Source organism: Globicephala melas, chromosome 4 (genome assembly GCF_963455315.2).
Source record: "Globicephala melas chromosome 4, mGloMel1.2, whole genome shotgun sequence".
NCBI classification, from domain to species: domain Eukaryota; kingdom Metazoa; phylum Chordata; class Mammalia; order Artiodactyla; family Delphinidae; genus Globicephala; species Globicephala melas.
The window spans coordinates 83,463,850-83,485,382 of NC_083317.1; the positions used below are offsets into that span (position 1 = coordinate 83,463,850).

General features: G+C 42.6%; 1 protein-coding gene across 1 annotated transcript in view; it reads left to right on the forward strand.

Moving 5' to 3' along the window:
• Window positions 1-21,533, forward strand: part of KLHL6 (kelch like family member 6) — a 59,527-nt gene that overhangs the window by 33,185 nt on the left and 4,809 nt on the right. Inside the window, exons 3-6 of the mRNA XM_060297599.1 lie at window positions 4,013-4,462; window positions 11,320-11,557; window positions 18,926-19,128; window positions 20,657-20,870. Of these exons, the coding sequence (XP_060153582.1) occupies window positions 4,013-4,462; window positions 11,320-11,557; window positions 18,926-19,128; window positions 20,657-20,870 (1,105 nt within the window). The remainder of the gene's footprint in view (window positions 1-4,012; window positions 4,463-11,319; window positions 11,558-18,925; window positions 19,129-20,656; window positions 20,871-21,533) is intronic.

Consider the following 21,533-nt stretch of genomic DNA (forward strand, 5'->3'; position numbering starts at 1 on the left):
AAACACAATTCCCAGAAAAATGTCACATGTGCAAACAAATGTTTGCATACAATGTAGGGGTTCATAAACTCTCTGGAGCATCCGTTGGTCCCAGATCTAACAACTCTGAATGAAGGAAACAGCCCTGTAGATAAAGTGATGGCCATGGTACTCAACTCTTCCTTCCTTTTGAGGTATACTTAAAAGGGGAGTTCTCAGTTGCAATTAGGATAAGCTATCCTGAGTCCTTTCTTTAAAAGTGGGGCCCCAGAGTCAGACTTGCTTGGGTGAGGAAAGCAGGATTTTAGCAGGTAGTAATGAGGGACAAAGGTAGTCCTGGCTGAGGAAATGGTGTGAGCATAGAAAGGCACTGTGACAGGTGAGCTTAGGGCTATTTGGAGAAGGTGAGTAGACAGGTGTGACTCCATCAGGGAGAGTCCCAGTGCTGACTTAGAGCCACACTGGGCACAGCTTGAGGGGTAGGAGTGGACTTTCTCAGTCCAGGCAGTGGAATCACTGAACTGTTACATAGTGTTTATCCTAGCTGTAACTCTACACATTCCATGTGATTATTTGATTCCTGCTTGCCTCCTGCACCGGTCTACCTTCTCAGATGAGCACAGGCACTGTGTCTCTTTCTGCTCCCCTCTGTACCCCCAGCCCTGGTTGAGGGCCTATGATCTAATAATGTTCAATACATATTAGGGAAAAGAACAGGTGGACGAATGGTTTCTGAGTGGGGAGAGACACGTCTGGGTCACTGTTGTTCACACGTGGGAGCTTTGGTACTTGATTCTATTCTCCTTCCTTGTTCCCTTCTTTGCTCATTGGTGTTTATCACACAGGGGTAGCAACTGGTATCTTATCAGCCAGGCCTTCCTCGGTCTGGACAGATCAGACCATCTTAGTTTTCCAGTGAAGTGTGCAAATGACCCTGGGCATCTGCCGAGCCCTTGTCCTGTGCACACACTATTTGACCGGAGGCAACTTGAAATAATGTAAAAATGTGCATTTTTGGACTGAGAAAGATTATTTCAAATTTTAGCTCTGCCTCTCATTGTAAGTCTCTGAGGAAATTACCTCACTTCTCTGAATCTGTTCCTCATCTATAAAACAGCAGTGATAATAAATACCTACTTTATAGTGCTGTTGTGTTAAATGAGCTGGTTAGGCTGGCTCCTAGTATGTGCACTTTTTTTTTTTTTTACATTTTATTTTATTTTCTCATTGTGTACTTGAAAATCACAAGAAAGTATTTATTTTATTTTTTCCTGATTTTAAAAGCAACTTCATGCTCAGTGTAGAAAACTTGGTCTATACAGCAAGGTCTAAAAGACAAATTACTGTAATAACTTTATCTACAAAACTCTATTGAAATAACCACTATTAGCATTTTGATGTATTCCTTTCTAGTATTTTCTCTACTTGTGAGAAATGTCATTTATTTTAAATAGATAATTCCTCCACATGGCACCCAATTGGGGTACAAAAAGGTAAACAGTGAGAAGTAATTCTCCCTGTCTACCCTCACTCCGCCCACCAGTTCCACTTCCCAGAGGCAACCTTGTTACCAGGTTCTTAGGGGGCCTCCCAGGGCCAGTCTACATATTTAGAAAATCTCTTTGATTTTCATATCATCTTTTTCTCAGGCAAATGCTGGCAAGGCGTACCTGCCATTCTGCTCTGGAGGCTGCCGTCTAAGTGAGTTCCCTTTCAGCCCTCATGATGTCTCTGTGGGCAGAGCCGCAGAGGGCTCTGGTTACAGCTTCTGAGGGCTCAGCGAGCCTTGGTCTCAGTTTTATATTTTTACTCTTTGAACTGAAAATCTGCAAACAACTAAACAGGTGTTAGATTTCTCAGTCTCAACTGTTTCCTCAGTTGCTCATGCGAGGAGCAGATCTGCAGGCCGTTGGGGCCAGCTCACAGGGTGGTCTGAAGCAGAATTTAGGCGTTCTGCAACATTGACCATCAGGTCAGTGTTTTCTGAATTGACAATTGAAAAGTGTGGTCTGACAGGGTAAGATAATATTTTGCAATTGGGATTGATCCCCCCATATTAGGGACGTGTGCCCCCTAGAATGCTCTGGAGTGAAGAACAAAGCCTAAGTCAATATGATCCACCCTCAGACCAGTCCTGTCCCCTCCCTTCAGGATCCATAACCCTACCACCCCCAGCTCCTGTCATTAGAGTTTCTCCTCTGCAGGCTGCACCCTCCCACTTGGTCAGGCCGGCCCATCTGTACTCTCAGTAGGCCCCGTCTTCAGACCACCCCTCCCCAACAGGCCCTGTCCCCTCAGCCTCCCTCTTTCCATCCTTCTTCTAACTGATCGAACCAAGAACACTGACAACTTGACCCTCTAAAGGGCCCAGTGGACAAGGAGGGAAGGTAGGAAGTTAAACTCTTTCAAAGCTGAGCTCCAGAGAGCAGCAAATAGAATGGACAGGTGCATTTGAGACATCTCATCTGTAAAATGAGTATTAAATAATATGATGAATACAAAAGGGCTTTGTAAGCTGTAAAGTGCTATATACGCATATGGGACTCATATTCTTATGAAGATGATGATAATTTAAAAATGTCATGGAAGCCAATTTTACAAATTAATTTTTTATTACAAAAGTGTTACTTATTCATTTTAGAAGATTTAAAAAGTATATAAATAAACAAAATAAGAAAAAAAAATCTCGGAACTTCCCTGGCAGTCCAGTGGTTAAGACTCCATGCTTCCAATGAAGGGGGCACAGGTTCAATCCCTGGTCGGGGAACTGAGATCCCACATGCTGCACTGCTCGGCCAAATAAATAAATAAAAGAAAAAAGGGAAAAAAAGAAAAAAAAAATCTCATAGTGTTATTACAGAGTGTGGTGCCTTGTATTATTTATACAGTATATTCCATCTATTCCTATGGGACCTGTTTCTGTGGGAGGATTATTGTTGCCTTGACAACAAATTTGCCCTGTGACTTACTCTGGCCAGTTAAGTGTGAGTGGAAATGGCATGTGCCACCTCTCAGCAAAAGTTTTAAGAGCCTTTGTGTAGTTTGCCATCTTTTTTCTCCTTCTGTCACAAAACTGGCATGTCAAGAGCTTTTCCATCATCCTTGGTCTTGGACTGAAGCCCTGTGAGCCCTGTAATGTGAGTGAGAAATAACATTTATTGTTGTGAGCCCGTGAGATTTGAGGGTTGTTTGTTACTGCAGCATAATTTGTCCCAAGATACCTGATACACAGAGATTAACAACTGTTAATATTTGGGTTTATATCCTTCAGTCTTTTTTTATGCCTATATTCAATATATATTTTTCTTTATAAAAAGAGGATCATAATGTATGTATGATTTTGTGAAGTGCCTTCTCATTTCACCTGAAAATATTTCAGTATATAGCTCCAAAAGATGAGTTTTCTTTAAGCATAACCACAACATGGTTACCACACTTACAATTAATAATAATTGCTTCCTATCACCAAATGTTGGTCACTGTAAACATTTCTCTTCTAAAATTTTGTTTAAGTCAGGGATCCAAGTAAGCTGCATACTTTGTAGTAGGTTGATATATCTTTTAAATCTCTTTTTGTGCTCCGGCTCTCCCTCCCTGCCCCACCCCCCTTTTCCTCTTTCCCCTTTTGATGTATTTGTTGAAGAAACTGAACTGGTTGCTCTGTAGAGTTTCCCACAGTCTGGGTTTTGCTAATTGTATTCACGTGGTGTCATTTAACATGTTCCTCTTTCCCCTATGTTTCCTGTAAGTTGCTGATTAAATCTAGACACTTGATCAAGATTCAGTGAATGGATTTTTCAACTCAATACATTATGAACATTTTCCATGTCATTTACTATTCTTCTACAACGTGCTTTCTTAATGACCATACAGCTGTCAAAAATATGAATGTATTTTCATTTATTTAGCTAGTCCTCTACTTTGGGTCACTAAGGTTGTTTCTAAATTTTTGCTACTACACACGACTCACTGGTAAACCTCCTTGTGGACTAGTCATTTTCTGGCCTGATTTGCTGCCCTTCTGTTCTCTTAGTTCCTGCGGATGGTGGACGCCTGTGCGAGCTTCCTCACAGAAGCCTTGAACCCAGAAAACTGTGTTGGAATACTGAGGCTGGCAGACACACATTCCTTGGACAGTCTAAAGAAGCAGGTTCAAAGTTACATCATCCAGAACTTTGTGCAGATCCTGAACTCCGAAGAGTTCCTTGAACTTCCTGTGGATACCCTGTACCACATCTTGAAGAGCGATGACCTCTATGTGACAGAAGAGTCTCAGGTGTTTGAGACTGTGATGAGCTGGGTCAGGCACAAACAGTCAGAACGACTCTGCTTGCTCCCCTATGTCCTGGAGAACGTGCGCTTGCCGCTTCTGGACCCATGGTACTTTGTGGAGATGGTGGAAGCGGATCCTCTCATCAGACAATGCCCAGAGGTCTTCCCGCTGCTACAGGAAGCCAGGATGTACCACCTTTCTGGCAATGAGGTGAGTTGATGATGAGAGATGCCGTATATAACCAGCGAAGTGAAGGAATTAGCAGACCTCCCAGAGATACAGGTGAGACTGGCTCACAAATCATTAGGGCATCAAGAAGTAGATGCTGTAGATGTTTATAGTTTGAGTCAGGCAGTTCCAGAAGCCCTGGATCTCTGATCTGTAAAATGCCGATAATACTACATGGTAGACAGCTACTGAGAGAATTAGGTGAGATCTGGAAATCACCCAGCACCATGCCTGGCACATCCTTCCCCTTTCCGGTTGTGTAAGGGTGGGAGTTTGGTGGGGGAGACACACACATGAAGGGAGTGTGCCCTGTCCAGTCGCCATTCCACAGGGCTGCTGCTTTCCCAGTTTGTCCACTCTGGGGAAACCTTGAGACTCTTATATCTCCCCTGACATTACCTAGGTTCAGACTCTCATTATTTCCTTCCTGAACCTCTGAGAATTCCTCAAAACTCAGCTTTCTGCCCCCAATCTGGCCGCCCTGCAATTCATTCATCAGCTGGGTGATCTAAAACTCAAGCCTAATCATTTCACTCCTGGGCTTAGCCTCTTCACTGGCTCCCCACCACTTTCAGGATAAAGCCCACACTTCTGCCTAAACTCTCTGAGCCTGGTCTCTTGCTCGCTGCTCTAGTGTCATCTGCAACCTCTCTCTCCTGCTACAGTCTGAGTGTACTGCTTGTAATTCCCCAAAGCGGACACGCTTTTTCAGCCTTCAGGCTAATGCAGGTGCGGCTCAAATGACTTTTTCCTCTTCTTCATCTAGTTAACTTCTGCTCCAGCTTCAAAACTCAGTTTAGGCATCACCTTCTCCAGAGGCCTCTGTCAGTCTCATAGCACTGGAGCATTGCTCTGTCATAGCACCAACCACTGCATGTTAACCGTTGAATTCCTCATCTGTAAATATCTCTAGACAGGGAGGTTGTTATGGTAGGAAATATGTCTTATTGGACTTTTCATCCAGACCTTAGGAGAGTCCTTGGTATATAGCAAGGGATTGGTTAATGTTTGTTGAATGAATAAATGGGTACCAAGATAGTGAATAAACATATCACTTGTATCTACCTGGTTCTCCTTAACAATTCCTGAAGAAAGGTTGTATTCAGAACTTTATAAAGACAAGAATAGGCTTAGTGGAGAGGAACAAAATAATCATTAAGTAATGATAGAGGGGCAGTTTGTTACGTTTGTACACATGAACAGCCATACGTGTATACCACTATACAATGGTTCTGAGGTTGGCTACCAAGCCTTCTTCATTAGGCCATTGGTAGAAATATTAGCCAAAATAGTTTAGGAATTGTCTTTCAGAGGCCCCTTGGGAGCCCCTTCTTTTCTGTCTGTCCTTTTCTAATTCTGTGTTGTCCTCAGATCCATTGTCACTTATTCACTCTGCAAACACATCCTTAAATATTTGGTAGAATTTATCAGTGATGCTATCAGAACCAGGAGGAATTTTTTGTGTATGTGAGAAGGTTTTAAACTTCAAACTACAAATTGTATTTCTTTAATAGCTATATAGATACAAGAGGCTATTCACATTATCTATTTCTTCTAGAATGAGCTTTGGTAGTTTGTATATTTCAAAGAATTTTCCATTTCATAGAAGTTGCTGAATTTATTGGCATAAAGTTGTTCACAGTAGTCCCTTATTATCCTTTTTAATATCTGTAGAATCTGTAGTGATGTTATAGCTCTCATTCCAGATATTGGTAATTTGTGTCTCCTTTTTTCTCCTGATCAGTCTGGTTAGAGGTTTATCAATTTTATTGATTTTCTCAAAGAACCAGCTTCTGGTTTTACTTGACTTTCTCTACAGTCTTTACATTTTCTATTCCGTTTATTTCTACCTTAATCTTGACTACTTTCTTTTGCTTACTTCAGGTTGAATTTTCTCTTCCTTTTCTAGTTTTTTAGGGTAGAAATAAAGGTCACTAATTTGAGATTTTTTTTCTAATATTGCCATTAGTGCTATAATTTCATATGCTATACTTTCATTCTTCACAAATAAATCCTGAACACCAACTATATGCCAGACATGGCACCAAGCACCATAAAACAGTCTCTACCTTACTAAACTTATGGTCTTTCAGAGAAGACAGGACACTAAGCAAATGAAGGGTGATAAGCAGACTGATAGAGAAAGACCAGATAACCACAAGGGTCCTATGCTGGATATGTGGGTCACTGGCAGTTGGCTCAGCACTGGGAAAGCCCTCATATTCCTGAAGACAAGATCAATCTCTGCAACTGCTCTCAGTTCAGCATTTAAAGTACAGTCTTGGGGCTTCTCTGGTGGCGCAGTGGTTAAGAATCCACCTGCCAATGCAGGGGACATGGGTTCGAGCCCTGGTCCGGGAAGATCCCACATGCCGTGGAGCAACTAAGCCCATGCGCCGCATCTACTGAGCCCGTGAGCCACAACAACTGAAGCCTGCGCATCTAGAGCTTGTGCTCCGCAACAAGAGAAGCCACCGCAATGAGAAGCCTGCGCACCGCAACAAAGAGTAGCCTCTGCTCGACGCAACTAGAGAAAGCCCACGCACAGCAACAAAGACCCAACACAGCCAAAAGTAAATAAAATAAAATAAATAAATTTTTTTAAAAACTAAAAAAAAAAACCAAAGTATAGGGTCTTGATCAACTGTACTTTCAACATTCTTGCTATTTTCGTTTCTGCTTCCCATTTCCTAACTCCCTGAAATGCAGGTGATAAAGGCTTTCCTCTTATATAAAATGTCCCTACTATGTCTTCTGCAAAACTGCTGCTATGAAATATCTGCTCTGCCTTTTGTATTTGCAATGGGGTGGGGATGGGGGAGTGGGATTATAAGCTTTGGATATAGGAGGAGAGAGAATTCTGATAACTAGAAAATGTCAGGAACTTGAGCTCCCAGTCAGGCAGATCTGGGCTTTAATCTTGACTGCACAGTTTACCTACAGTGTGACCTTGGGCAAGCTACTTAGCTGCTGTAAGGCTCAGTCCTTGTAACATGGGGAAAACAATATCTACCAACTGATAGAATTGTTTTGAGAATGAAATAAGATAATGAATGAGATGTGCTAGCACAGTGTCCGGCATATGTTAAGTGCCCCAGAAATAAAGACTGTTCCTATTCTCACTCAGTTCTTTATGGTACTCTATCTCCCACAATCAAGCATTTTCTTTCTCTGAGGCTAAAATCTCTCTTTTCATTGTGTCCTAGTTTTTTTCTGCCTTATTGCCCCAAATCCTGCTCAGGGCATTTTCTCATCCTCATTTTATAGTCTAGGTAACTGAACCAACCAAACATTGTGATCTCTGAGTTGTGTCTCATTGCTAGTTGATTCCCTGAAACTCCCAGCCTTCTCGCTGCTTGTGTGATCTTGGCTTTATTCCTAATGACACTAGTGTAAGCCTGGAGGATACTCTGTGAACACATTTCTCCTCCTAACCTTCCTTTCCCAAACTTTAACCCTGCTTGTCCTATCATTATCTCTCCATTTTAACCTTGTCCCTCCTCTGAGCTCATGGAGGTGGTAACAGAAGGAAGTTTTAGAACCCTAAAAGCAAATGTCAACTTACATTTGATTTAGGAGTAGTAGCTGGTACCTTCATTGGGAGAGGTCTTTTGGGGCAGAGAAAGTTACCCCTTCATTTCATTGCCTCCTAAGTCTCCAGGGACCAACTTGATCTATACCAAAGGCTGCTCTGATATGTGTGCTGTCAGGAGGACCTACTCCTGAGGGCAGCCGGGCAGAAGCTCACCCTGAGGAGCTTTATCCAAGCAGTTTGGTCACTTCTGTTTGGTGCTCTCACATAGGTTCTTTGGACAATGAGTAGTCAGTAAGGGGAAACTTTTTTGCTCTACTTCTAACAATCTGAAAATAAACTGTGTAGGCCCTGATGGTTGCATGTGATTCTTTGGCAAACACTTACTTCCGTGTGTCTGCAACAAACTTGCCCATCTCTGACTTCAGATTGGCGTTTGTCATGCCTTTGGGGTTAATATTTTGCAAAACGTAGCTGAATTTACAATTTGGTAATGGTGCCACCATCTGGCAGTCCTGTGGTTCCGAGTTACAAGGCAGGTCTCAATACCCAGCCAGTCCCATCAACTAGATGATTGTATTAGTTATCTATTGCTGTGCAACAAATTATCCCCAAACAGCTGTTTAAAACAACAAACATTTATTATCTCACAGTTTGCAGGAATCTGGGAGTGATGCAGCTGGGTGATTCTGGCGCAGGGTCTCTTCTGAAGTTGCAGTCAGTCTGTTGGCCGGGGCTGCAGTTAGTCATCTCAAAGCTCAAACGGGGCTGGAGGATCCACTTGCAAGTTCCCTCGCAGGATTGTTGACAGAAGTCACTTCCTTGCTGGCTGTTGGCTGGAAGCCTCATCTTCTTGCTACTTGGGCTTCTCCATTGCAGCTGTCTTTCTTTAGAGCAAATGACCCAAGAAGGACTGAGAGAGCTGTCAAGATGGAAGCTGTAGTGCCTTCATAACCTAATTTCAGAAGTGGTATACCAACACTATTGTATTCTATTGGCATAGAGATCAACCCAGGAACAATGTGGAGGGAACAACATAGGATGTAAATGCCAGGAGGTGGGGATTGCTGGGGGCCATTGTGGAAGCTGGTTACCACAATGATCTAGACTGGAAAAAAAAGTCTTTATCAGGTCCTGGGTTAACTAACTTGCCCATTCATTCATTCATTCATTCAGCCAACATTTATGGAAACCCACAAGCTCCAGGCACTGTTCTTGGTGCTGAGGATCCATTGGAGAAAAGGGCTATCCCTGCCATCAGGGACATTAGAATAAATTACATGAGGGTGAAAAGCGCTGTGATAGGGAAATTCAGGACTGTGGGAACAGGTGTGGAAAGGCAAGAATGGCTTCCTGGAGGAAATAACAAAATGACATTGAAAATAATGTCAAGTGGCTTACAGGGTAAGTGGTTGGGAAGGTAGTGTGGGCAATCGAGGACAGATAGTATGGGGAGATGCAGACAGCAGGCAGGAATTCAGGCTTCAGTCAGTGGGAGCAGAGTCTTCCACAGGCCAGGACTCAGGACCGGGATGCCAGCCCTGGGAGTCAGGAGTAAGATCATGGCTGGTTTGGTCCCCTGCTAGTCAGCAGGCTGTTGATGCAGGAGAGCAGACACTATGAATAAGATGGGGGGGGGGCTTCAGAGAGGAGGCTGAGGCTTGGCTCTCAGAACCAGAGTAAGGGTCACAGGGAACCAGTTCTGAGAAGCTAGTGCTGTCCTCTAAGCATTGCCCTATAATCCCTAAATCCTCCCTGCAAGAGGACCAGATGGGTGCTAGAGGTTGTCCCTCAGCTGTGGGAAGGAAGGTTTAGAGGCTAGAGGGAGAAATCTCAGATCGGCCAAGTTTGTCTTTGGTGCCAACTCATTGCTCATTCCTCTCCTACCAGCTTGGTTTTCTCATAGTGCCTCCAAGTTCTCGGGACCACCCCTTCCACCCTTATCCCAGCTGGCCTTTCCACTGTCAGTGGCCTCGGTCTCAGCCCATTGCCCAGGATTTAAACTGCCACACACCTCCTCTCCTTTCTGCTGACCCATAAAGGAGAGTCCTGCCACATACTTGATGGCCATGGTCTGGCCTCAATAACTGAGGATGCAGCATTTACTGTATCTGACTATTGGCACAGAAAAACAAAGTCTCTTCTGGGAAAGTAGAGGTTGGGTGTTGGCTGATCTGATTACATGTGACTATTGATTGGATTCACCACTTGTGGACTCAGGTAAACTGTTTGTCACCATCTGTGGGCAAGATTGAAGTTCCATAATCCATATTAGGTCAGCTTAACCTTGTAGGAAAGAGTAGCTGCTTTGGCCATGTGGGAAATAGGTGCTGCTGCCTCTCTGTCTCCCATCAGTTCCCCTGTAGAACCTTCCCCATCAAGCCCAGGGATGGCTGGAACCAGGAGGAGGGCAGCTCTCCCTTTTCATTAATTACAACAATATGACATCTCCCACCACTCCTACTGCCGTGACTAGCTGTGGAGGGCCATGCGTGTGCCAGGTGCTCTGCTCAGCTCTCTACATCACAACCTCATGAATGCTCACAGTGGCATGGTAGCATAGGAATGATCACAGGAATTTACAGAGATTGTGTTGCTTCTCCAAGGTCACATGGCCATCGGTGGTGGAACCAGGATGGAACTCTGGTGTATTTGACTCTAAACCTCTGCTCTTTCAGCTGGGTTCAGATATCTGTGGTATGGATTTCTTTGCTTGTTCAAGGCTCTGAAGGGTCATATGCTTGATGTTGGGACCCAGTCCCCCAACCTCCTTGGACACATCCTTGCTCCCTTTTGGTTCTTTTCTCCTAAGTCTCTGGATGCTCTTATGTGCCCTCAGGACTTCTCTTCCAGAAAAGGCCTGGTAGCGAGCAAAGTCTGGGATATCATCAAGAAACTGAAACCAGGGGGGAGTGGAAGGTGGCCAGAAATGAAATTCCAGGATTCAGTGCTTCTGACCAAGCAAGAGGGAAGAGGCAGGAAAGTGCATTTGATGGTAGACAGACCTGAACTTCTTAAAAAGTAGCAAAATCTACAACCGATAACCTTTATTGAGTACCTACTATACATCAGGCCCTGGGCCAAGCACACTAAATATATTATCTCATTTAATCCTCATGACAAACCTATGAGGTTGTTACCACTAAAATTTCCATTATACAGAAGAAAAACCTGAGGCCCAAGGAGGTGAAGTCACATGGTCCTACGGTGGCAGAGTTGGGAATTGGGCTCTGCTCCTCTGGCTCCACAGCCTGAGCTCTGAACCACTGTACCATTCTGCCTTTTTGTACTCCCATTGATTTTCCAGATCATTTCGGAGCGCACCAAGCCCAGGATGCATGAGTTCCAGTCTGAGGTGTTCATGATCATCGGTGGCTGCACGAAGGATGAACGGTTTGTGGCAGAGGTAACCTGCCTGGATCCCCTGAGGCGCAGCCGCCTGGAGGTGGCCAAGCTCCCCATGACAGAGCACGAGCTGGACAGTGAGAATAAGAAGTGGGTGGAGTTTGCATGCGTGACATTAAAAAATGAGGTCTACATCTCAGGTAAGCAGAAGCCATGTGATGCCAAAGCCAGCCCCCAAGGCACTACATGTTTTCCTGAGTGAGAGACAGGCAACCATCCCAGAAGAATTACTGTGGATGGCACTGATCTAGCACTAACTGGGTCAGGATATGGAAACCAGGCACTCAGATGGTCTTATCATGGAGAGTGAACCCTAATCCTTGAGCAGTATTGTAGTAGGAACTGGGGGAGCAGGCAGATAGGACTTCCTTCATGGAAAAGGAAGAAGGGAAGTGGTACTAGAGTTTATTCGGTGTCTGCTATAGGCATAGGACACTGAGCTAGCCACTGGGAATACAGTAATGGATAAAAATGTCTGCTCTTCCCCCCAAATCTGACCTCTCCCCTCAAGTTTATTAGGTCTTACTTTTAGATGCTCCAATAGCATCCAGTACTTTTTCATTTCTTACTTCTAAGTTGTTTGCTTAATTGTTTTTAACTGCTCTATGCCTGTTTCCCATTAGTCCTTAAATTCCATGAATCAACACTGTATTCCCAATACCTAGCGCTGTGTCTGGCCATAGTAAATGCTCAATAAATATTTATTAAATGATGTAATCTCTACCATCTTTACAGCATAGTAGATGAATTTACTCTTTGGTAGCAATTAATTATTGCCTCTCACATCAACTCTATAAGGTAGGTGATTTTAATCTCCGGATTACAAATGGAGAAAACCGAGGCTCAGAAAGGTATGGAACTTACCTAAAGTCACACACTGGTAAGTGTCAGGCAGGATTCCAATCCGTGTTCTCTGAGTCTCATGCTCTCCCATGACATTAAAAGCCACCTAGCTCTTCTTGCAGCACCAAGGGAAAAGACAAACATCCCTTCCCTTCTCTTGGAGGTTTTCTTTAATCTGAACTTGTTTTGGAAAGAGCTTATTCCTAGAGCTGGTCTCCTCCAAGATAAAGGGCAGGTCAGTTCTTCTTTGAGTCTATTAATACAGACTAGGGTTTAGCTTTCTTTTGTCTTACAGAAACATTTTTTAATTGTTGTAGAAGATTTAAGCAATACGGGGAGTGTAAAGTAAAATATGGCAGTTTCTCTGTGCCATCACAATCCTACATGTTTTAATTTTTTTTTTTTTTTACAAAAATGGTTTTATATTGTCTTAGAGTAAGTAATGCCAGCTGCTGTAACAAACCCTGAATCTCAATGAATCACCAGAGAAGTATGTGTGGGTTGGGGGAGAGCACCTGCTCCACTCAGTCATTCAGGGACCTAGGCTCCTTCCATCTCATGATGAGGCTGTTTCCAGACGTGACCTTCAAGCTTGATGCATTTCGGGAAGAGAGAGAAACCCAACAAGTTGAAAAGACACACCTGCTCACAACAGCCTCGGCCTGGACATGAGGCATCAGTTCTGCTCACATCCTATTGGCAAGAACCAGCCGCATGCCCTCCCTGCACCCCCGCCCCCCATGGAGTGGGGCTGGGAAATGTAGTTTAGCCGTGTGCCCAGGAGGAAAAGACAGGTTTGGTAATCATGGTCAGTCTTTGCCACATACACTACACGTAGTGTTTTATTCTACAACTTGTCTTTTGTCCGTCTTCAATTTGTTGTTGTCTTTTAAAAAATGATACAGGCTGCTAACACATATATATGGAATCTAAAAAAAAAAAAATGGTCATGAAGAACCTAGGGGCAAGATGGGAATAAAGACACAGACCTACTAAAGAATGGACTTGAGGATATGGGGAGGGGGAAGGGTAAGCTGGGACAAAGTGAGGGAGTGGCATGGACATATATACACTACCAAATGTAAAATAGATAGCTAGTGGGAAGCAGCCACGTAGCACAGGGAGATCAGCTCGGTGCTTTGTGCCCACGTAGAGGAGTGGGATAGGGAGGGAGGGAGGGAGGGAGACGCAAGAGGGAAGAGATATGGGGATATATGTATATGTATAACTGATTCACTTTGTTATAGAGCAGAAACTAACACACCATTGTAAAGCAATTATACTCCAATAAAGATTTTAAAAAAATAAAAATGATACAGGCAATACATGAAAGCATGCTTGTTGTACTAAATCAACAGAAATGTGTACTCAACTAACAATCTGTTCTGGACATCATTACATGTTGGTATAATTGATCTACTGTATGTGTTAAGCAATGTAATACATGTAAAGAACAGCACAATCCCAAGCACGTGGTGAGAGCTCAGCAGTGTTAGTCGTCATTATCATTACTGCGAGGGTTGTTATTAGTGTTCATTTCACCAGCTTCAGGGCTATCTATTGAATGAATGAACCATAATTTTTTCAGCTTTTATTTTCCCACTGAAAAAAATACCGCAATAGGCATTTTCATACATATATATTTATGAACTTGCGCTGATATATGGAGAGATTCCTGGAAGTGGTCATAAGATGTGTAAATTTAGAGTTTTTGTAGATATTGCTAAATTGTCCTCCAGAAAGTTTGTACCAATTTACAGTTCAACCAATGATGAATGTCAGTGCCCATTTTCTACATCCTTGTTAACATTTTTTGTTATCAATTACATTTTTAACAGACTTGATTGTGTAAATTTACACTCTTAGATCGTTAATGAGGTTGAATATATTTTCATATATTTATTAGGTAAACGTATCTGTTTTTTAAAAATGATCTGTTCCTACCCTTTGTTTTTCTATTGGTTGTCTTTTCCTTATTAATTTTTTGGAGTTCTTATATCTCCTTTGCTATTTGTATTACAAATACTTTCTCCCAGACAGTGGGGTTGTCTTTTAACTTTGATTTATATTTTATATAGTAACTTTCTTTTCTATATGTTCTAGGTTTCTTGTCATGCTTAGAAAGCCCCCCCACCCCAAGATCATTAACATCTTCTCCTATATATTCTCCAGTTACTTCTATAGCATTTACATTTAAATTTTAAGTATAATGTGAAATAGGGATCTAAATTTTTCTCTAAACAGATAGCCAGTTGTTCTAATGCCATTTATTTAATAATCTCTATATCTTTTAGTCTGTTTCTGTACCTTGTTTTTATTTTTTATTTTTTTTTAACATCTTTATTGGGGTATAATTACTTTACAATGGTGTGTTAGTTTCTGCTTTATAACAAAGTGAATCAGTTATACATATACATATGTTCCCATATCTCTTCCCTCTTGTGTCTCCCTCCCTCCCACCCTCCCTATCCCACCCCTCCAGGCTGTCACAAAGCACCGAGCCAATATCCCTGTGCCATGCGGCTGCTTCCCACTAGCTATCTACCTTACTACGTTTGTTAGTGTGTATATGTCCATGACTCTCTCTCGCCCCGTCACAGCTCGCCCTTCCCCATAACCTCAAGTCCGTTCTCTAGGAGGTCTGCGTCTTTATTCCTGCCTTACCCCTAGGTTCTTCATGACACATTTTTTTTTCTTAAATTCCATATATATGTGTTAGCATACTGTATTTGTCTTTTTCTTTCTGACTTACTTCACTGTGTATGACAGACTCTAGGTCTATCCACCTCATTACAAATAGCTCAATTTCGTTTCTTTTTATGGCTGAGTAATATTCCATTGTATATATGTGCCACATCTTCTTTATCCATTCATCCGATGATGGACACTTAGGTTGTTTCCATCTCCGGGCTATTGTAAATAGAGCTGCGATGAACATTTTGGTACATGACTCTTTTTGAATTTCGGTTTTCTCAGGGTATATGCCCAGTAGTGGGATTGCTGGGTCATATGGTAGTTCTATTTGTAGTTTTTTAAGGAACCTCCATACTGTTCTCCATAGTGGCTGAACCAATTCACATTCCCACCAGCAGTGCAAGAGGGTTCCCTTTTCTCCACACCCTCTCCAGCATTTATTGTTTCTAGATTTTTTGATGATGGCCATTCTGACTGGTGTGAGATGATATCTCATTGTAGTTTTGATTTGCATTTCTCTAATGATTAATGATGTTGAGCATTCTTTCATGTGTTTCTTGGCAGTCTGTATATCTTCTTTGGAGAAATGTCTATTTAGGTCTTCTGCCCATTTTTGGATTGGGTTGTTTGTTTTTTTGTTGTTGAGCTGCATGAGCTGCTTGTAAATTTTGGAGATTAATCCTTTGTCAGTTGCTTCATTTGCAAATATTTTCTCCCATTCTGAGGGTTGTCTTTTGGTCTTGTTTATGGTTTCCTTTGCTGTGCAAAAGCTTTGAAGTTTCATTAGGTCCCATTTGTTTATTTTTGTTTTTATTTCCATTACTCTAGGGGGTGGGTCAGAAAGAATCTTGCTGTGATTTATGTCATAGAGTGTTCTGCCTATGTTTTCCTCTAAGAGTTTGATAGTTTATGGCCTTATATTTAGGTCTTTAATCCATTTTGAGCTTATTTTTGTGTATGGTGTTAGGGAGTGTTCTAATTTCATTCTTTTACATGTACCGGTCCAGTTTTCCCAGCACCACTTATTGAAGAGGCTGTCCTTTTTCCACTGTACATTCCTGCCACCTTTATCAAAGATAAGGTGTCCATATGTGCATGGGTTTATCTCTGGGCTTTCTATCCTGTTCCATTGATCTATCTTTCTGTTTTTGTGCCAGTACCATACCGTCTTGATAACTGTAGCTTTGTGGTATAGTCTGAAGTCAGGGAGCCTGATTCCTCCAGTTCCTTTTTTTGTTCTCAAGATTGCTTTGGCTATTCGGGGTCTTTTGTGTTTCCATACAAATTGTGAAATTTTTTGTTCTACTTCTGTGAAAAATGCCAGTGGTAGTTTGATAGGGATTGCATTGAATCTATAGATTGCTTTGGGTAGTAGAGTCATTTTCACAATGTTGATTCTTCCAATCCAAGAACATGGTATATCTCTCCATCTATTGTATCATCTTTAATTTCTTTCATCAATGTCATAATTTTCTGCATACAGGTCTTTTGTCTCCTTAGGTAGGTTTATTCCTAGATATTTTATTCTTTTTGTTGCAATGGTAAATGGGAGTGTTTTCTTGATTTCACTTTCAGATTTTTCATCATTAGTATATAGGAATGCCAGAGATTTCTGTGCATTAATTTTGTATCCTGCTACTTTACCAAATTCATTGATTAGCTCTAGTAGTTTTCTGGTAGCATCTTTAGGATTCTCTATGTATAGGATCATGTCATCTGCAAATAGTGACAGCTTTACTTCTTCTTTTCCGATTTGGATTCCTTTTATTTCCTTCTCTTCTCTGATTGCTGTGGCTAAAACTTCCAAAACTATGTTGAATAATAGTGGTGAGAGTGGGCACCCTTGTCTTGTTCCTGATCTTAGTGGAAATGCTTTCAGTTTTTCACCATTGAGGATGATGTTTGCTGTGGGCTTGTCGTATATGGCCTTTATTGTGTTGAGGAAAGTTCCCTCTATGACTAGTTTCTGCAGGGTTTTTATCATAAATGGGTGTTGAATTTTGTCAAAAGCTTTCTCTGCATCTATTGAGATGATCATATGGTTTTTCTCCTTCAATTTGTTAATATGGTGTATCACATTGATAGATTTGCGTATATTGAAGAATCCTTGCATTCCTGGAATAAACCCCACTTGATCATGGTGTATGATCCTTTTAATGTGCTGTTGGATTCTGTTTGCTAGTATTTTGTTGAGGATTTTTGCATCTATGTTCATCAATGATATTGGTCTGTAGTTTTCTTTCTTTGTGACATCCTTGCCTGGTTTTGGTATCAAGGTGATGGTGGCCTCGTAGAATGTACCTTGTTTTTAATTGATCAGTTTGTCTTATACTAGTAGCACATTATTTTTATTATCACAGCTTTTTAGTATATTTTGATATTTGCTAGGGAGAGCTCTCTCATTCCTTCTTCTTTTTCAAAAGTTTCTTAGAAATGTTCCCAAATCTACTCTTCCAAATGAAGCTTAGAATGGTCACTTCATGTCCTCCAATCCATGAAAAGCCCTGAAGGCACCTAATATATAGGTTAACTTGGGGAGGGTTGACATCTTTGCAATAACCTGTCTTATCATCTGTGCACATGATAGGCCTGCCCAGTTAATCAGGTCTTCTTTTACATCCTGAAGTAAAAAAAATTGTCATTTTTTTCCCTTTTTAATAAAGTTTGCATACATTTCTTGGAAAGTGTATAGTTATTTTATAATTTTGGACACTACCTGAATGGGATCAATATCACAGTGTTTTGAATAGAGACCTCTAAGAGGTATACAACACCCCTCCCCCAGAATGGTTAAACCATATGAACAAAAAGAAAACAGGAGAGGATGAAGCTCAGTCTCCCTAGCAGCCAGGGGAAACCAAACTGTGGCATCATTTTTCTCCCTCAGGCTGTAAAACAAAACAAACCAACCAAAAAAACCTTCCTAATATCCGCTGTGGGTGGGGTATGGGGAAAAGTCAACCAGGACAGCTTTGGAAGGTTCTTTGGTAGCACCTGTAAAAATTCAAGGTGGGCACACCATTGACCTAGGAATCCCACTTCTGGGCTCCACCCTTGAGAAACACTTACCCGTGACACAGAGCGTCATTAATGATATTCATTTCCACACTGGTGCACATTTTAGTCTGAAAGGTACATCCTTTGTTTTAGGTAGTTGGTAGTACTCTGTGCTGATGGGGAAATGGAAACACAAAGTCATTAAAATATTTTATTAAAGTCACCAGAAAAGTCAGCTCTCCTCTGTCTTGGTCTCTCTCCCTAACTGAATTACCTATTTTCTATCTATTGAGTTGTCTTGAAAAAATGTTTTAGCAGCTCACTCTCAGATGATCTGGGGTGAGCATCTCATTCTGTTCCAATAGAAATTGTTTCAAAGTAGGACAAACCTCACTTATGTTTTTATAGAGATCAGAGTTATGAACCAAGAGAATTTTGTAAGATTTCATGGTGATTTTCCCGGGTTTGTATTTGTTTGAATAAATAAGCAAACAGAGAACTTAAGCTCGTTTCTCATTTGCCCGCTGGTCAAGGCCCTACTATCCCCACCTGCAATCGTCCAACTTTACCTGTCCTGCCTGACCTCCTGCCCCTGAGCCTCACAAACACGGGAGTCCAGGCTCCTGTTGGTCCCCACTCACCTAGGCAGACTTGGGTGCTACTCTCCTGAAGCCTTCTCTGGACCTAGCTCACGGAGCCTCCTCTTCTCTGAATTCTCACAGCACGGAGGTGACACAGGGCACAGCCCAGCGCGTGATCCACCCCAGGCTTACGCTGTGTCTCCCTGTCACCCTGTGCAGGCTCTGTCCTGGCAACCACACTGCGTGCACCTTCATGATTTCTTTTGTCTGGGGGGATGGGGCAGGGGTTGGTGCTCGTCTGGGGATTTAACACTCTGGGCCAGTGGGGAATTATGGGAGAAGCTGCATTTCTGACGTATCAGTGGTTTCTTAAATGCTCTCTATGTCTCCTAGGTGGCAAAGAAACACAGCATGATGTTTGGAAATATAATTCTTCAATCAACAAGTGGATTCAAATTGAGTATTTGAACATAGGCCGCTGGAGGCATAAGATGGTGGTGCTCGGGGGCAAGGTCTATGTGATCGGAGGTTTCGATGGCTTGCAGAGGATCAACAATGTGGAGACCTATGACCCCTTCCACAACTGCTGGTCAGAGGTATAGATTATTTCTATGAGTAACTCTGTGTTATTGCTTCAAAGCTTAAAAAAAAAAATTGGTATCTGCCAATGTAGGTATACGGCTTTCTGATCTCCCTGCTCCCACTGAGAACATTTTCAGTGGCTCTGAGCTTCCCTCCTCATAGGAGCCATCATTGCTGATCAGGTCACGGAAATGATTTCCTTCCAGGTGGGGGAGCTCTGTGTGGGTACCTGTCCTATCCTGGCCAGAACCCCAGATGTAGACGGGAGGCTTGATCCTGTCTTGGTCTGCATGTCTTGGCCTAGAGTCTCTTGTCTCCTCCGATGCCATCTGCCCTTGTCTTCTCCACACTGGGCATACCAGGATCTCTTGACTACACTGTTTGTTGAATCCAGAGTCATTTGGTAGTATTTAGAAATCAGCCCTTATTTATTTACCTATTAGTGATGAACCATTTGCGTGCCTTCAAACAAGACTTTAGCAATGCAATCTCAGGTATATATCATACTCAAGAAAAGGCAAAGCATTGCTCATCGATGGGCATAAAGTTTCCGTTATGCAAGATGAACCAGCTCTGGAGATCTGCCATACAACATTGTGCCTATAGATAACAATACTGTATTTTACACTTTAAAATGTGTTAAGAGGGTAGATCTCATGTTAAGTATCCTTACCCCCACCCAACACACACACAAAGGTAAGGTGACCTCACTTCCTGTACTTCCAGATTATTCCCAATTTCAAATTTTCTTTCTCCTTATCAGATTATATGTCAGAGCATGTTCCAGCTTTGGGGTGTGTGAAACGTGGTCATCACAGGCACAAGCAAAGGTAGACAGGTCATGATGGCATCCAGCCAAGATCTGTTAACCTGAAAAGAACTTTATGGGGAGCCCTTAACATTTATAAGGCTGTGCCCAAGAACTTCTCAGTTTAAGTCCCATCACAAAGTTGCTCCATGACCCAAGAGGGTTATGTTAATGGGTAAGAGACCCTTAAAAGTCCCCTTTAGTGCCCTGGGGTTCACAGGATGGAAACACAAGCCTGGCTTAACCCTCAGATCTGTATGTTGCCCCAGAGTGGGAGAATATGCTTACCTGTGGCCACCTGAAACCCTTATACCAGCTTTTCTTCCTAGCTATAAGCACCAACGACAATGCCTGGCACATAGTAGCACTCAGTAAATATTTTTTGAATGAAGGAGCACATGAATAAATATGAATATGCATGTCTGAGAAAGCATTCTCCTCCAACATTGGCTGGCTTCATCTGTATAAACACTTATTCCTGTATACCCCTCCTGCCCTGAGAACTGAACTCTGGGAGAAACAGGCTAGAAACATCTGGAGCCTGGCGGGAGGGTGGGAAATGTATGCTTTGATCCTCTCTGTGTCTCAGGGGAGTCAGGCCCACAGGCCTTGTGACTTCAGGCAAAGGATTCCTGGGTTTGTGTCCCCTGGCTCCTGGCCTGTGTCCTGTGAGCCATGGCAGCAATCTGGGCAGTGTCACTGACAGCTTCTCCCGGTACCCTGTGTCTCTGCAGGCTGCACCCCTCCTTATCCATGTCAGTTCCTTCGCAGCCACCAGCCATAAGAAGAAGCTCTATGTGATTGGGGGAGGGCCCAATGGGAAACTGGCCACGGACAAGACTCAGTGTTACGACCCTGCAACCAATAAGTGGAATTTAAAGTCGACCATGCCAGTAGAGGCCAAATGCATCAATGCAGTGAGTTTCCGGGACCGTATCTATGTGGTTGGTAAGTGAGCAAATGGCTTCTTATTTAAGTGTAGGGTCCCCTACACCTGCAGCCCTGCAGGTAGAGCACATGAGACCCTCCTGGGAATTCTTGAGTTCCTGGGTGATGTGGGTGGGGTTGAAAAGAAGAGAAGATGGGATTGGTCCAGGCCTTGGTGGAATTTACCTTGCAGTTCTGGAGACAGAAACAGCCCCCACTTAGGAGACATACAAGACAGATGGACAGTGGTGCCCAGGGGAGGAGCAAGAAATTGCTTTGGGAGCAAAGTGTGTTGTAAGCATTAGCAATGCACAGAAATTGAAATATGCACCGTATAAGTGCCCAATAAATGGTAGCTATCTTTATTTCTTATTCTGTGTTCATGGGAATTTTATTCTTCCGAATTGCTTTGGGGGCTCTGAACAGTTGCATTTAGCTGGAAGGAAAGCCTGACTAGCCAGACCACAGTTGACATGTAATTGTTAAGGGTGATGGATCTCAACCCTGACTACTCATTAGAGTCATCTATGGAACTTTTTCCAAAAATATGGGTAGCTGGGGCTCGTGCAGACCAATAATATCAGAAGGAGAAGGAGGACGCTGGCCACAGTGTCAGGTGTTTTTAATGTGCAGGTGATTTTAATGTACAGCCAGGATTGAGAACGACTGATCAAGGAAATACCA